Below are 18573 nucleotides of genomic sequence, written 5' to 3'. Positions count from 1 at the left end.
ATTACTCAATTTTCGGTATATATTAACCCTTATTTATATAATTAATATATATATATATTAAAGATAGGAAGGTTATAATAGTAAATTTGATATTTTTTTTTGGCAGAAATGGTCCCTACACTTTGCTTCTCATTGTTTACCTATTTTGACATTTTTGGACTATGCAATCAATATTTTTACACTTTTTAGGAACCTTTTAATATTTAAAGTTTGGTCACAAAACTTTAACGGTTTGACAACTTTGAACCCTTTTCTAAAAATTTCTAATTCCTATCCTTTTAATTCTTTAACCGTTTTGAAACTTCTGATCCTTGCAGTCAAAACTTTTACATTTTTTCATAAAAATATGAAAAAAAACGGTCTGGGGCAAACTACGGGCTTTTCATCCTTGCACTTTCTAGTCTGTCATATTTATCGATTTTTTTGGCAGAAATGGTCCCTTCACTTTGCTCCTCGTTCTTTACCTATTTTGACATTTTTGGTCATTGCAATCAATATTTTTACATTTTTTAGGAACCTTCTAATATTTAAAGTTTAGTCACAAAACTTTAACGGTTTGACAACTTTGATCATTTTTCTAAAAATTTGCTAATTCCTATCTCTTTAATTTTTTAACCGTTTTGAAATTTCTAATCCTTGCAGTCAAAACTTTTACAATTTTTCATAAAAACATGAAAAAAAATAAAAAAACGGTCCGGAAAAAACACCAGGCTTTTCAGCCTTACACTTTCTACGTCTGTCATATTTATCGATTCGGAAATAATATTAAAAGCTTTTGGCCTCTGCGTAACGGGATAACCTTTCTAGTTGTCGTTATTACAATTTTAATTATATATAACTGTTATAATTTACATACATAGTAATCATTTTTACAAAATTTTCAAATTATACTGAAACAGCAACGACTTCATGTAAGCCACGTTTCCCTTTCCGTTTCCGTTTCCGTTTCGTTTTCGCTCTCGCACCAAAAACGTCACGCCGGGGAACTGCCATAGCTACCACCGTAGATGGACTTCCCTCCCCAAATCCCCGGCGTATCTCCTCCCTCTTCATCCCAAACACACACGCATGCGAAACAACATGACAACAATGCCGGGCTGGCAATAGCGACTACCACCACAGACGACGAACACACGAATTCCATCTCCAATTCGAAAGCCCGTTCTCGCATCCAGCTGTTGTCAGCCCTATTAACCGGTGATGAATACGACACCGGAGACCGGAACCCGATTTCATCCCTAACGGACTCCGATCGACCAGCACGATCCCTCTTGTCCTCCGGCACCGCATACAGCGCTGTATCATCGTCTCTAACTACCTCACATGCGTCTGCCGCCGGAGACGGTCCAATTTGCCACTGGCTGTATGATACCTTTCTCTCCGATGATTCCGACCTCCGTCTCGTAGTCATTTCCTTCATCCCTCTCCTCGCCGGCATCTATTTTTCTCGTATCCACTCTCTCTCCTCGCCTCCTCCATCAGTTGCTGGATTAGAAGCTGTTCTCATTGCTGTATATTCATCGGAAACAAAGTCTCGTGCCGGGAAACCTATGCTCATTTCCATCCCCGATCTCTCTCAACCGTCTCTCTATCACTATCCTAGGGTTGTCAACACCATACAAAACCCTAGCTCAGCTAAATCCAACGATAATTCGCAAGCTCAGCCTATTATCACAGTCGTATCACCTCCGCTCGAGCCACAAACAGCTATAAAATCAACGAAACGCGCTACGATTGTAGGAGTTGCTTTAGACTGTTATTACAAGCAGATCTCTCAAATGCCAGAGTCGTCGAAACTTGATTTCTGCAAATATGCCACTGATTGGGCTGGCCAGGATTGCCCTTGCAAGTCTGAATTCGACCAAAAACCCCAAACCACCATAATTACTGATACCATTAGTACAGAAGAAATAGAAATCGAGGAGAATGTTTTGGAACAGATGAAGAATTTGCAGATCAATGATGGATATTCTAACAATGTAGCGAGAGCGACTAGAATTCCACTTCCATGGGAGCTATTACAGCCAGTTTTGAGAATTCTGGGACACTGTTTATTGTGCCCCTTGAATTCTAACGATGTGAAGGATGCAGCATCAATGGCAGTTCAGTGTATGTATGCAAGATCCTGTCATGATTTGGTTCCACAGGCAATATTAGCAAGTAGGAGCCTGGTTCAGCTTGATAAGAGAAGTCGTGAATCTGCTGCTTCCATGGTGAATCCAGTAAGTTCAAATGATAGCTCGCCTACTGAATCTATGAAACCAGAAACCTTTTTGCTCCCAGAATGAAGACAGAGTATACTTTTGTTATCTTTACAGGTTAGTGTTTGATATTTGCATGTACTGTAGAACAATGCAGTGTAAGTAGTAAAAATTTTCTATAATTTGCGGCTTAAACAAGATGAAAGTTGATTTGGCTAAATATCTTTTTGAATCTGAATCTGCATTCACTTAGATTTGATTCTTGAATGATGTTTGCTTTAATTTGATGATATTCCATGCTGATTTTTTCTTGCTTGTTGGTTTCTTTAAACTGCCAAATGTTCAAGAAATTGTTGATAAATCAAGTTCACTTGTGGCACCATTATGATTATTTTTCTGGTTATGACTTGATTCCTGAATGATGTTTGCTCTAAATCTTGTGTTGCACACCTTTGGAAGGTGGTGTTTTTTTTACTTGGAGTGTAAGGATAAAATCGTCATTTAGTCTCAATTAGATAGTTTATTCATTTAGTTTAATAAAGAAACATACTTCATGTATGCAACAACACTTTATATAGACAAACATCATTGCTCATTGAGCCACTTTATCCATATCCGTTGACTTATTGTGGAAAAAAGTTACATGCCGTTAATCTGGTAAACTATTTTTTGACTTAATACAAAAAGAACGACTCATTACAGAAAGTCAAGAAAATGAGATTTTCATTTTTGCCAAATGTGCTTTTTTTCCACTTTTCCAAAGTGTGCACTTGTTTTTCTCAAATATTTTTTGAATGTTATTTCCTTTATGAATAGAATGTTAGTTGATTTGATATGGAAGTAGTTTGCATAAGTAATGTAGAAAGTATGCTATGCAAAATGTTATGAGAGTTGGATGAATAAGAGAATGAGAATGAAGTTTTCAAAGAAAATCTACAAGTAGTACAAGATGATATCGAGCATCCTAAGGAAAATCTAAAACTAGGGTAAATAACAAGAAGGTGTCCAAGTGCACAATACAAATACACAATTAGTAGAAGATGATAATGATTAATGCGATGCATATCAAGAAGTAGATGAAGATCAATAAGGAAATAATAATTACCTCTAACGTACCATGCAACTATACATTATGTTTTGTTAAATGATTTACATATATTAATATTAATAATTTTATAATTATACGTTGTGAAACAGTTCAAAACTCAACCACAAAAATGTTGAGTGTCAACAATTAAAAAATGAAACATAAAAATCTTAAGAGCCGTGATAAATGGACCGTTTGAAAATTATGTTTTTCTTATTATTAACATTTTTTGTCATACGAAAAATAATCAAACATATCAAAATTAATAAATTTTCGTTTCTAATAATTATATTGATATCTATATATTTAAAAGATACAAAAGTTATGTTATAATATTCAACTATGAATATTGTAACATAATATTTTTTTTTCGTATTCAAAATATATCTGATTTATTAATATAAAAAATATAGAACTATTAACTATGATATGTTTTTGAATATTAAACAGATGTAAGAAAAATAAAAATAATAAAATAAAAATGGTATCTTTTCAATCCTAGCGTCCAACAACAAACAAAAAGTTTATATTAAAAACTTATTTGAGATTTATAAATTTTAGGATGATGATTATTATTACTTAAAAAAACCAACTTTTTCAAAATATTCTAAATTTACCAAATAACTGATTTTATGTTTTAAAGAGTAACCAACTCATTTTTCTTTATGATTACCTCTTATCTTAGGATGAATAGGTCTTCCTTCTTACAAATTTATTATTTTTGGCCTAAAGGTTTTTTTTTTTCAAATTTGCCCAATATATGGTTTTTTTTTTTAATACAAATTTTTTCACTACAACTTTTTAAGAATGATTTATAAGATTTTTTTCTTGACTTTTCTTTTTCCAACTTTTGTATTGTATCATATACATTAATAAACTAATTTTTCTAGATGATTGTGTGACATTTGGATATGAAGAAATACGATTTAATCGTTGTTTTTACTATTTTCTTTGATTTTAAATCATATTCGTTGTTATTTCATCTGTGACATCTTCATTTTTACGGTCAGAAAAGACATTTTTAATTATGTTTATTTTAAATCAGAGTATTCTTTTATGAATGCAGAATTTGTCTCATAAATTATTTTTGAAGAAATATTTTTCATTGATTATTAAAAACTTAGGATGTCATAACCGATAAAAGAAAACATAAGTATAAACGTAGTCATTACCGACCTTACAATGCAACATCTTGTATATTATGGCCCTATATTTCCTCAAATCTCTAATCGGATCCAAACATCATTATCTTTGTACTGCTTCTTGTGATACAAAGAAACTGAGTAGATCAGGTTGGGAAACTTGATAAGTACATAGTGTTTTCAACCCACGATAATAAAATTAATATGTTTAGTTATCTATCAAACAAATAACTCAATTACTCGTCCCTGTTTTCTTCTATATTCATCTCTAAGGATCTATCCTAAGGATCATCAGGAACATCGTTGCTGATAGTACTGTTTCAGAGATTTCTACGCAATACATGTCAGTAGGACCTATCGTAAGGATCATCGTGAACATCGTTGTTGACGAAATTGTTTCCGGGATTTCTCCACAATACATGGCAGTATGAGTATAGTACATCAAATGAACACAGTCCATCACCTACAGTTTATAAACATGCCTCATTGGGTCCAAACATCATTATCTCTGTACTGCTTCTTGTGATACAAAGAAACTGAGTGAGTCAGGTTGGGAAGCCTGATGAGTACATAGTGTTTTCAACCCACGATAATATTATTAATATGTTTAATTATCTATCAAACAATTAACCCAATTACTCATTCCTGTTTTCTTCTATATTCATCTCTAAGATCTATCCTAACGATCATCATGAACATCGTTGCCGACAGTACTGTTTCAAGGATTTCTCTGCAATATATGTTAGTAGGACCTATCCTAAGAATCATCGTAAACATCGTTGTTGACAGTACTGTTTCAGGGATTTCGCTGCAATACATGCTAGTAGGAGTATAGTAAATCAAATGAACACATAGTCCATCGCCTACAGGTTATAAACATGCCTCATCGGATCCAAACATCATTATCTTTGTACTACTTCTTGTGATACAAAGAAACTGAGTGGGTCAGGTTGGGAAACCTGGTGAGTACATAGTGTTTTCAACCCATGATAATATAATTAATATGTTTAATTATCTATCAAACATTTAACCTAATTACTCATCCCCATTTTCCTCTATATTCATCTTTAAGGATCTATTCTAAGGGTTATCATGAACATTGTTGCTGATAGTACTGTTTCATGGATTTCTCCGCAATACATGTTAGTAGGACCTATCCTAAGGATCATCGTGAACATCGTTGCTGACAATACTGTTTCATGGTTTTCTCTGCAATACACGTCAGTAGGAGTATAATACATCAAATGAACACATAGTTCATCACCTACAGGCTATAAACATGCATGTGTCCCATGGGACTACCTTAAATAGTATGTGGTCGTCATCTATACTCTGTTAGATAACTACATTGTTAGTAAACTAGTACTATTTGTACATCGTTAGTACACTAGTACTCTTTCTACATTGTTAGTACATTAGTACTATTTCTATATCGTTAGTACACTAGTACTATTTCTGCATCGTTAGTACACTAGTACTATTTCTACATCGTTAATACACTAGTACTATTTAAAGTCATGGTATATTATCATCGTTTTCATTTCTCATCACCCATCACCCTTATCATTTATCATCTTTCATCGCCCAACGTTATCCAATATTATAAGTATAAAAGTACATATATGGTAGAAAATCATATAAAGAGCATGTTATATTATTTCATTTAACACATAACATCTTTATCGTAGATAATAAACACATGTAACATTTAATTATCTAAATAATTTATATATATATGTGTAAGATGAAAGTAACTATGAACTCACTTGTTAAAAGTGGAAGACTAACGAATTCGACAACACTTCAACTTGGCACTTAGCTTTTCCTTTGATGTGACCTAAGTATTAATATTGCTAAGTCTTAGTCTAATGTCCTTCATGACTAATGATAGTCTATATTCCTCAACAATCCTAACGTCTACATCAAGATCTATCAAGTAAGGAGCAACATGTAAGATCATATCGGAGGTAGGGTCCATTTCGTATACAATGTATACTGTTTGAAAATCTCACATTAAACACCTCAGTAAATCTAGCCTAGACATCACCATGTAAGTATATCAATCAGTAATATGACATGGAATCATTAATAAGTCTTATTTATAAATTCATAATACCTACTATGAATATATATATATATATATATATATATATATATATATATATATTCATAGTAGGTATTATGAATTTATAAATAAGACTTATTAATGATTCCATGTCATCTTATTGATTGATATACTTACATGGTGATGTCTAGGCTACATTATATATATATATATATATATATATATATATATATATATATATATATATATATATTGTAACATCATGATGTTAAGGTACTTCTAAATTCAATCCTATAATTTAATCATGTTTGTAACACCCAGAATCAGAAAGACCAAGAAAGGAAAGGAAAACCCAAAGTTAAAGGGGTCAAATCGTCGAGTCCATGGGCGAACTCGGCGAGTTGGAGCGGGACCCGTGTCGGGGTCTAAGTGACCGACTCGGCGAGTCGGAGGGACCGACTCGGCGAGTCAGGTCTGGGTTGGAAAACCCTAATTTCCGGGCTTAGTGCCCTATTTAAGCACCATTTCAGGCCTTCACCCCAGCCTCCATCACTCCCTCTACCTTCACTCGAAACCCTAAGCAGCCATTGAGTGTCATTGAGCTTCTCTTGCCATTTTTGAGTGATTTAAAGCAATAAGGAAGAAGGAAGACTTTGGGTGATTAAAGAAGTAGCAGTGGACTTTGTGTTGGTGTGTCATTTCAGATCCTAGAAAGGTATGAAGCTCATACCTTGGCTGTTATTCACTTAGATCCCCTTTCCTAGTTAGATTTTGTCATTTTGGGCCATTTGCAAAGCCAATTCGTGTATTGTGCCTTTATGAGCAAGGAGAACTTCGGATCTAGGGTTGTCTTGGCCTAGAAACCCATAAAGCAGCAGTCTTTGGTGGGTTGGTGAAGCATGCTTGTCACAAAACCTAGCCTTAGAGTGTTTTAAGCCTATAGCATCTTGGTTTCACGTAAAGTTTGCAACTTTATGTGAAAGATGGGCCTTAGAAGAGTGGATCTACAGTTTGGAGCCCCTGCATGGCTCGAAAAGCCACTGTACGGATTAAGAGCTGAAGCTACTCGGCGAGTTGGATGAAGTTGGGCAGGAACTCGACGAGTTGGAAGAACAACTCGGCGAGTCTGTTGAAGATTGCCTTGGACTCGGTGATTCTGTTCTTGGACTCAGCGAGTCAAGTCACGAAAACCCAAACCCTTCGAGTTACGACTCGGATTAGTGAGTTGAGTGGGGACTCAATGAGTTGGACAGGTCAGGACTCGTAAATCAGTGGACTCGACGAGTCATGGACTGACTCGGCGAGTCGAGTCGTGAATGGAAGGACTCTGAGCATATGAACTTGGCGAGTCAGTAGGCAGACTCGACGAGTAGGGTTGACCTGGAAGGTTGAATTTGACCAGGACTTTGACTTTGACCGGAGTTGACTTAGTTTGATTTATGGAGTTCAGTTTGGAACTAAGTGTTATGTTGATACTAGTAGCTAGTGGAGCAGCGGTTTAGAGGGTTGTCGGTTAGCAGCCAGAGGATTATTAGCAAAGTTCAGCAGTGCGGGGTGAGTCTCCTCACTGTTAGTATGGGTCTAAGGCACCAATGCCAGCCCATGTAGTTTATGTACGATAGGAAGACCCGGGGGTTAGCCCTAGGCAAAATGCATGAAAGACCAGGAGGCGGCTCCTGGCATACAGTATGTTATTATGTATGATAGGAAGACCTGGGGGTTAGCCCTAGGCAAAATGCATGAAAGACCAGGAGGCGGCTCCTGGAACACGGTATGTTATTATGGAAGGTAGGAAGACCCGGGGGTTAGCCCTAGGCAATATGTTTGAAAGACTAGGAGGTGGCTCCTGGCGCATTGTATGCTATTATATATGAAAGACCAGGAGGTGGCTTTTGGCACACTATATGTTGTTTAGCTAAGTAGAGTAGTATGTACGGTTGTCTTTGTGATACTTGCATAAAAGACCAGGGAGTGGCCCTTGGCACTTGTTTGTAAGACCCAGGGAATGGCCCCAGGCTTGACCAGGAAGACCACGTGCGGCCCGTGGCATATCGGCAAGACTATGTGTGGCACATAGCACCTTAGCAAGACTATGTTTGGCACATAGCACCTTACTTGATTATGGATATGTTGGCTTTGTATGGCATGTATGGATTAGTTGGTTTGTATGGTATGTGGTATCTGGGGAACTCACTAAGCTTCGTGCTTACGGTTTTTAGTTTTGGTTTCAAGTATCCGGTTTTCAGAAAAGGAACTCGGGAGGGTTGCAGTGCACACACCATGACAAGTTAACCTGGGATGTTTTACTCTGATAGTTAAACAAGCGATTTGGAAATGAAACTATGATTTGTCATATAAATCCTTTTTGTATGTTTGAATAACTTTATACTATGATGTAGTAATATTTTTTTTAAAGAAATGTTTGGCCTTGAATTTGGGACGTTACAAGTTGGTATCAGAGCCTTAGTTTGAGGGATTCGGGCACACTCTCGGGTGTGTCTGAACTCAAACTGAGGAAGTGGTATAAAATTTTCAAAATAAATTCCATAATGATAAAAGGATTTTTAAGGAAAGAAAAGGGTTTTAGAAAAAGCAAAAAGGAACTTTGGAAAGAGAAAAGGGTGTGGTGCATACAATCAGCCGAGCTCAAGTAAGTACCCCAAGATACCCATACAAGTTATGTTTTGATACGAATATTAGAAATGCATGCTAGATTAGGACTAAGGATCTAGGAGGATGCCTTATGTGCCTATTATATATATATGAGCTTTATGAGATGCATGCTAGAATAGATTCCTGAGTAGGGGATAAAGCAATATGATTGTATGATGTGGTTAGATTTTCCCTTGTCTGAATGTTGCTTGCTTTGTGCATTGTGGGATTCTGAGTGATGAGAATTAGCCATTAGGTGAATATGTCACATCACGTGTGGTCAGGATTGAATAATCTCAGAGTGTTGAATTTGGCCCTATTGCATGCGCAACTCTTGTCTGAGTCTAACTGTTGTAGGGACGAGTCTTTTACTCGAAGGATTATCTGAGCCTCATCACATGTGATGGTATTCAGGTGATGGCTAATTGGCATCACAAGGAGGCCTTCAGCAGCTGAGGACTGGTTTGAGTTGAGTCAGTTGTTTCCCTAGGGTAAGCCTAGGATGAGAAAGTATTGGGCGTTGTAGTAGTAAAGAAAGGGACCTAGTGGAGTCAAAGCAGTTCTTGAGGAAAGTACGGATAGATGTGGAAGGTAGTATGGGCCCGTACTACTGAAAGCAGAGGATCCGTACTCGATTCGAGAAAGGCCGAGATGAGACCGTGGAACTTGTAGTGTGTTAGACCTCTCAGGAGTATGTATGATCCTGACTTTTACGCGTGTATTTTTCAGCATGGTGACCACATGACACGGAGCAGGAGGGTCAGGATCCGGTTCAGGATCAGGTTCGGGCGTGGGATCCGAACAAGTTGATGATGGGTTACGCAAGTTCATCGCATCTGAGATTACGAGAGGCATCTTTTAGGCAACCCCGGTCATTTTCGGGTCGATCAAGGAGGGGATCATTGAGCTGATGGAGGATCGCCTCCGAGCTTTCAGGAGTAATTTGGCATCTAGCCAGGCGAGTACACGCACGCCGTCCTTCAAGGACTTCAGAGGGTGTGGTGCGCCGAATTTTCACGGGGTGAAGGACCCCATTGCTGCCAGAAGATGGATCGCAGACATTGAGTCTGTACAGTTGACGAGCTTCTGCCCGGAGGGGTCGAAGGTCCGCTTTGCGGCGGGATGTTTGAAGGACCAAGCCAGAGATTGGTGGGAGTCAGTTAGTGACTCATTGGGAGCCTCGGGCGTCGAGGCTATGACCTGGTCAGACTTTGTGACCAGGTTTAGGGCGGAGTTTGCACCGGCAGTGGAGCTTCAGTAGCTGGCCATAGAGTTCCTAGAGATGAGACAGACGACCGAGTCGGTGGCGGAGATTACCGCCAAGTTTCGGGGGAGGGCCTTATTAGTGCCTCAGTATGCAGGGGATGATGAGATGCAGAGGACCCGCTATCATGACATGTTGAGAGCGGATATTCGGGAGCATGTCAGCTTCGCGGCATGCTCGACCCTGGGCTCTATGATTGCCAGAGCTAGGGAAAGGGAGATCGATCTGGAGCACATTGTAAAGAAGAGGTCAGATCAGACATACACTTTAGAGGGTCCCGGGAAGAGACCCAAGACTTCAGATCAGCGATTAGTAGGTCGGCAGGGCCGAAGTCAGTGCAGCATGTGCGGGAAACCGCACGAGGGAGTGTGTCGTTCCAGGGGTTTTGACTGCTACAAGTGTGGCAGTGATGGTCACGTCAGCAGGGAATGCCCACAGGGGGCAAGCCCATTATGTTTTCACTGCAATCAGGTGGGCCACAAGAGGGCTGACTGCCCAACGATGAGGGGAGGAGCAGGGAGTGCATCTGCCCCAACGAACATGAGGATTCTGGATGGGCGATAGGGTAGGGCCTTGCAGTGACAGATACGGAAGATCTGGATTACAGCAAGGAATGTTGCAGGTACATATCTATGGCTATTTTCACTTCTATGCGAATTAGGGAAGTTTTTACCCCGGACTCAGGCAATTTTATGTATGATTTGTCTCTCTGCTTGTATTTGGATTGTATTTGGAATCGTTATGCCAATTGCATACCAGGAGCTTTTAGTAGCTAGTGTAGGTCATCTTTCACTTCAGGTTCGAAGTGTCCAATATCATCTCGGTTACGGTTGAAAATGGTTCAGGGAGTAGTCAGCCACCATCATCAGGGTTTGATGGTTCTAATCTTGGCGTTCGGGATGGCTTTTGGAAGCATCAAAGAAAGTGGCTTATCACCAAGGAGGTTGCCCGGAGCAGTAGTTATTCGGACCTTAAGGGCATTAGTTGGAGATCAGGGGATTATCAGGATCGGGGATGCAGGAGGTGTTCGTCTAGTATTCGATGATCGTACGGTATTAGGAATGGACTAGCGATGGATCGCTAGCGACATACATGCGATGGTAGTTATCATGCTCTTCTCTGCAAGGGAGGAAGGAATGGAAATCCTCGGGTTTTTGCGTTCAGTAAAGACTTAGCCGACGCTAAGTGGGGGAGAAATAATCAGGTTATGGGAGTAGAAGGGGTTTTGAAACTAGGATAAGTTTCTCTCTCCTGTTAGGAAGAAAGACGGCCCAGGTGGTTGTATGAATGGAGGACAGTGTAAATTAGAAGTTGGGAAAACTTGCCAATTGTGAGACCTCATTCTCGAGATGTCTGGTAGCAGACTGCAGAGGAATCGGCCGGGAGTTCTTGTTGGGACATGAGTACCGCTTGGGGGTACTAGATTGTGCTTGTATGATTGACTATGGGATTGTCGTAGCATTCACTACCAGTTAGCCGGTGTGGGAAGGTGTTGTCAGACTACCGGATGGCCGCAGCATTCACCAGTGGTCAGATAGTAAGAGAAGTATGGTAAGACTACGGGGCGGTCCGTAGCGATGGTTAGCAGATATCGTCGAAGTGTGGTGCGACTGCGGTATGGCCCGTAGCATTAGATTAGTAAGACTGCGGTGTGGCCCGTAGCATTAGTTTAGTAAGACTGCAGTGTGGCCCGTAGTGATCGTATATGAGTATAGTTAGACTGTGGTATGGCCCGTAGCATTAGCTTAGTAAGACTGCGGTGTGGCCCGTAGCATTAGTCTAGCAAGACTGCGGGGTGGCCCGTAGCTTTAGTTGGCTGGCAGCGTAGAGTGTTGTAAGACTACGAGGTGGCCCGTAGCATTCGTTAGTCCCTATTCGCTAGTGCGAATGTATCAGGTGTATGATTCAGTGGCAAGGGTTTCAGGTAGTAAGTTCAGGACGGGGCAACCCCCCGGATGTAAGCAGGCCACATTATGATTGGGTCTGGAAGACGGTAGGTCATTGGAGACCAAGAGTGGCACAAGACTGCGTGTAAGCTGTGGCATTGATTAGTAGCTTAGTTTGTGGAGTGTGGGCGAGGGCCCGTATCTCCGAGGTAGCATGGGGGAAACCAGTATTCCGGGTAATGGTAGACCAGTTGGGACCAGGGCGGTCTCGGTTCATCCAGTAGGCGGATGGGAGTCAACAGGACTATATGAGTATAGTTAGACTGCGATCTCGGGATCGAATGATCTTAGGGTAAAGGATTTGGCTCGGTGACGCCGTTCTCGGCTGAGCCCGAAACGTAGCAGAAAGGAATCTGCTACCAAAAGTATTGTTTGAATTCTCACTATTGGGTGGAGCTTTTAGTATTAGAGCATTGTATGGGGATCATTCCGTGAGTACTGGTTGATGGTCGGCACAGGGAGTGGCCAGGATTGCGGTTTCGGCAGAGGATTGGTCCTCGAAGGAAATTAGGAAGATTGTTGCTTGTGGAAAGTACCTTAGAAGGCCAGTGAAAGAGTAAACCCCTTGCGAATCAAGGGTAGGTGTATCAGGAGTATTGGTAAAATTACCGGTTGGATAAAGTGTGGTACTCGAAAGTTGCATGTAACGGGTTATTTTGAAGATGACATCTTCAAGGTTTGGATCGAAAGGGGTGGAGTTTGTACCATGTGGTAAGTGGCGACCGGATGGTAAGGTAGTTGGTCGTGACAGACTTCGAGGACGAAGTCTAGTTTAAGTGGGGGAGTTTTGTGACACCCAGAATCAGAAAGACCAAGAAAGGAAAGGAAAACCCTAAGTTAAAGGGGTCAACTCGTCGAGTCCATGGGTGAGCTCGGTGAGTTGGAGCGGGACCCGTGTCGGGGTTTAAGTGACCGACTCGGCGAGTCAGGTCTAGGTTGGAAAACCCTAATTTTCGGGCTTAGTGCCCTATTTAAGCACCATTTTAGGCCTTCACCCCAGCCTCCATCACTCCCTCTACCTTCACTCGAAACCCTAAGCAGCCATTGAGTGTCATTGAGCTTCTCTTGCCATTTTTGAGTGATTTAAAGCTATAAGGAATAAGGAAGACTTTGAGTGATTCAAGAAGTAGCAGTGGACTCTGTGTTGGTGTGTCATTTCAGATCCTAGAAAGGTATGAAGCTCATACCTTGGCTGTTATTCACTTAGATCCCCTTTCCTAGTTAGATTTTGTCATTTTGGGCCATTTCCAAAGCCAATTCGTGTATTGTGCCTTTGTGAGCAAAGAGAACTTCGGATCTAGGGTTGTCTTGGCTTAGAAACCCATAAAGCAGCAGTCTTTGGTGGGTTGGTGAAGCATGCTTGTCACAAAACCTAGCCCTAGAGTGTTTTAAGCCTATAGCATCTTGGTTTCACGTAAAGTTTGCAACTTTACGTGAAAGATGGGCCTTAGAAGAGTGGATCTACAGTTTGGAGCCCCTGCATAGCTCGAAAAGCCACTGTATGGATTAAAGGCCGAAGCTACTCGGCGAGTCACAAGGGTGGACTCGGCGAGTTGGATGAACTTGGGCAGGAACTCGACGAGTTGGAAGAACAACTCGGCGAGTTTGTTGAAGATTTCCTTGGACTCGGTGAGTCAAGTCACGAAAACCCAAACCCTTCGAGTTAAGACTCGGATTAGTGAGTTGAGTGGGGACTCAGTGAGTTGGACAGGTTAGGACTCGGAAATCGGTGGACTCGGCGAGTCATGGACTGACTCGGCAAGTCGAGTGGCAAATGGAAGGACTCTGAGCATATGAACTCGGCGAGTCAGTAGGCAGACTCGGCGAGTAGGGTTGACCTGGAAGGTTAACTTTGACCGGAGTTGACTTAGTTTGACTTCTGGAGTTCTGTTTGGAACTAAGTTTTATGTTGATACTAGTAGCTAGTGGAGCAGCGGTTCAGAGGGTTGTCGGTCAGCAGCCAGAGGATTATCAGCAAAGTTCAGCAGTGCGAGGTGAGTCTCCTCACTGTTAGTATGGGTCTAAGGCACCAATGCTAGCCCATGTAGTTTATGTACGATAGGAAGACCCGGGGGTTAGCCCTATGCAAAATGCATGAAAGACCAGGAGGCGGCTCCTGGCATACAGTATGTTATTATGTATGATAGGAAGACCTAGGGGTTAGCCCTAGGCAAAATGCATGAAAGACCAGGAGGCGGCTCCTGGCACACGGTATGTTATTATGGAAGGTAGGATGACCCGGGGGTTAGCCCTAGGCAATATGTTTGAAAGACCAGGAGGTGGCTCCTGGCGCATTGTATGCTATTATATATGAAAGACCAGGAGGTGGCTTTTGGCACACTATATGTTGTTTAGCTAAGTAGAGTAGTATGTAAGGTTGTCTTTGTGATACTTGCATAAAAGACCAGGGGGTGGCCCTTGGCACTTGTCTGTAAGACCCAGGGAGTGGCCCCAGGCTTGACCAGGAAGACCACGTGCGGCCCGTGGCATATCGGCAAGACTATGCGTGGCACATAGCACCTTAGCAAGACTATGTTTGGCACATAGCACCTTACTTGATTATGGATATGTTGGCTTTGTATGGCATGTATGGATTATTTGGTTTGTATGGTATGTGGTATCTGGGGAACTCACTAAGCTTTGTGCTTACGATTTTTAGTTTTGGTTTAAGGTATCCGGTTTTCAGAAAAGGAGCTCGGGAGGGTTGCAGTGCACACACCATGACAAGTTAACCTGGGATGTTTTACTCTGATAATTAAACAAGCAATTTGGAAATGAAACTATGATTTGTCATATAAATCCTTTTTGTATGTTTGAATAACTTTACACTACGATGTAGTAATGTTTTTTTTAAAGAAATTTTTGGCCTTGAATTTGGGACGTTACAATGTTGCATTTTGTTCCCTAAGTTCAAGAAAGTGTGCAAAGGAGCACTAATGACATTTTTATAATTTTGGCCTTGGAGTAAACAATGCGTACGCGGTGTACGTTGATTGTACTAGTGTCACGCCCGTAGATCCGGGCTAGTCAATTTAGAGATAATAAGGGTTGAAAACGACTTTTAAACAAAAGATTATTTAGAATAAATAATATAAACCAAGTTATAGAATATGTCTAAAGGGTTCCGTACACATAAAGAACGCCGAAATCCGAGTTATAACGAAGAAGTTATGGCCCGTTGAAGTTTTTCAGCAAAACCGGCACGACACCGGGAGACGTAAATAGTGAATTTACGATAGAGGACTTTTGAGCCTTAGTGATATAAACCAAAGTTGTAGGATACGTTAAACCAAGAATATACAAAAAAAGAACGCCCAAATCTGACTTCGTATGAGGAAGTTATGATTTTTAAAAGTTTCGGCTTAGCAGTGTATAGCTCGAAACTCGAATTTATGTTCAAGCAGTTTTGGCGTACGCAACCTTAATGAGATTTGAAGATCTCATTAATAGGAACTCAACAGTAAAAACATAGACGAAAACGGAGTCCGTATGTAAAAGTTACGAATTTTACGCGGACATTTAACAGTATAATCTCCTCCTACGCGTGGATATAAAGAACGTCGAAAACGGAGTTCGTATGCGAAAGTTATGAATTTTTGAAAATCGGCTATTATACCCTCTGTGTGCGATGCCACGTATTAGCACCAGATTTTGCCTTGGAGCCTAAGCAAGCTCCTAAGGTGAACACTAAAAACTCACGAGGTGAGTGACCCCATTTCTCTCACCAAACTCTTTCTTTCCTCTCTCCATACTCTCTCTAATACCCCCAAACCCCCCTAAAGCCTAGGGTAACTCCCTAGCACGAGGCGGAAGCCCCGAGGCTCCCGGAGTCCCGAGAAAAAAGGTCTTTCGGTTTTGAAACGCTGCTGTGTGTGAATATTATCTGTATGTGTATTTTATATCTATGATAATGTTGGGGTAAAACATGGGTAGATGTAATAGATGGAGTATGGGTTGGATGATGAGTTGAGAGGTGTTATAGACCACAAGGTGAGGGTGAGAGGTGGACGATGTGAGAAGCCTTTTCCCAAATGATGGCCCCGTCATTCAGTAGAGTATGGATGACAACCACGAACTATTCTAGACAGTCCAGTGGAACACTAGCAGGCTCGCAACCTGTAGGTGTTATGAACGACATGTTCACCCGGTGTACTCTAAACCTAGGTGATCATGCAAACATGATGCCTAAACCCTGGTGATCATGCAGACATGATGCCTAAACACTGGTGATCATGCAAACTTGATACCTAAACCTTGGTGATCATGCAGACTTGATGCCTAAACCCTGGCGTCTATGCAAACTTAGTGCCGTTGTGTAAACCGTAGCAACGATGGACTTCGTGCCGATTCCTTAGGACGATCCTTAGGAATGAGTGAACGAGAAATAACTGATTCTTAGGGTAGATCCTTAAGAATAAAGAAGATAATGGGGTTGGTTAATTGGGTTGATTACTTGATTGTTTAAACATAATAATTATATTATTGTCGGTTGAAAACCCTATGTACTCACCAGGTTTCCCAACCTGACCCACTCAGTTTATTTGTATCATAGGATTCGATATGATGTTACATTACACTGAGAGATTTAAAAGAGATGTAGATCACTAGTGATAATGAATGTAATTTCTGTTTATGCTTATGTTTCTATATTGACGATGACATCCCAAATGTTTTAAAATGAATAAAAATATTTTTCTTTGGAAATACTTTGATAGCGTATTTATCATGTTTTACTGGGAACAAATTACGCAACATTTTTAATAAAAGAGGTACTCTGATTTTTATAAAGCATAAACAAAATCGGTCTTTTCTGGCCGTGAAAATGGGGATGTCACAGTTGGTATCAGAGCATTAGTTTAAGCGAACTAGGAATATGGATTTATTTCTAGACTTAAACTTAGAATGCTAAGCAATGATTGTGAGGAGTGTGTCTAATGGATTTAGGTAATACGCCTGAATAGACACAAGCACTAGCTCAATTAGGGAGGATGCCTAAAATGCTTTTATGTGCTAAATGATTTATGATGCTATATGCTATGGTTTGATCGGATCTATGGTTTGTTGCTGACTGGATCTAGAAATATTATGTGTTCAGATTTCTAAACGTTTAATTACGGTATTAGAACTGGCATGTAATTTTTCGGAGTAATAAGGAGATTAACACGTCAATCGTAAATAAAATCTTTCCTATCTTAATTGTCGTCATTTCGCACCGAACATCTGATCTGGGATATAGATCAAAATGGCTAGAACCTGAAATGGAGTCGGTTGCTTAACTTGATCATAGGAAAGTAACTTTTATCATTCATAGTCCAATTTACGCTTATTATCAATTTGGTGTTTAACTTGTGCATGATCATTGCTTAGTAATTCATAAATTGATAGGCCTAGATATTTGATCATAATAGCTTGTTAACAAATTGGTAATCAATATAATCCATCCATTAGAAATCAACTATAGGATAAGGTGAAATCGGATCTAAGCAGAAGTATTCTTTTAATTCTTGAAGTTAATTTGTTTTCTTTGCTTGCTTAATTGTTAGTTGATACTGTTGGGTTTTGAGCATTCTAACACTTCCTAAGTGTACATGCAACCCTAATAAACCTTGGATCTATGTTTGTCTAAATACATGCAAAATTTGTTTTCCAAGGTTTATAACTTATCTAGCATGGCATGGGGAACTTTTAAACATAAAAGGAACTAGATGAATTACATACCTTTTGATGAGTGTTGATTCCTTGGAGTTTGAGAGCCAAGCACCAATAATGTGAATGCCTCAAATGGAAATCACAAATCACCACAAACTTGGAAAAATTTATGAGAGAGTATACACACTCTTAGAAATCGGCCACACCTTACACACACACACACACTCTATGGTGCTATTTCATGCAACATAAGCTTGTTTATATAGTGTGCATGGTTAGGGTGAAACCCTAATAACCCATGTCTTTTCCTTTCCAAGGATCCATGGGTTAAAAGCTCCATGGATCATCCATGGATTTCCATATAAGCTGAGCCCATTAACAAATGAGTATTAGCCCACACCATATAAATATAATAGCCCATGATTTAATTAGTCTTCCTTTTAATCACTAAATTAATTCATAATTAATTCAAGATTAAAACTAATTAAATAACATGACTTTATATTAATATATTATAACTTATAATATATTAATAAGTCGTAAGTATACAATTCTCATAAAATTATC

The 18573-nt window shown here is 39.9% G+C and overlaps 1 protein-coding gene across 1 annotated transcript; it reads left to right on the top strand.

Moving 5' to 3' along the window:
* Positions 1-880: 880 nt before the first annotated feature.
* Positions 881-2439, top strand: LOC145076698 (uncharacterized). Its single transcript, XM_079022506.1, has one exon. It carries the CDS (start codon positions 1008-1010, stop codon positions 2286-2288), a length of 1281 nt encoding a protein of 426 aa, XP_078878632.1. The 5' UTR covers positions 881-1007; the 3' UTR covers positions 2289-2439.
* Positions 2440-18573: the final 16134 nt, after the last annotated feature.

The sequence above is a fragment of the Lactuca serriola genome, chromosome 9 (assembly GCF_051521515.1).
Source record: "Lactuca serriola cultivar US96UC23 chromosome 9, Lser_US96UC23_V15, whole genome shotgun sequence".
Classification (NCBI taxonomy): domain Eukaryota; kingdom Viridiplantae; phylum Streptophyta; class Magnoliopsida; order Asterales; family Asteraceae; genus Lactuca; species Lactuca serriola.
The sequence above is the reverse complement of the archived record's forward strand: the minus strand, read 5'-3'. Positions and strand labels throughout refer to the sequence as shown.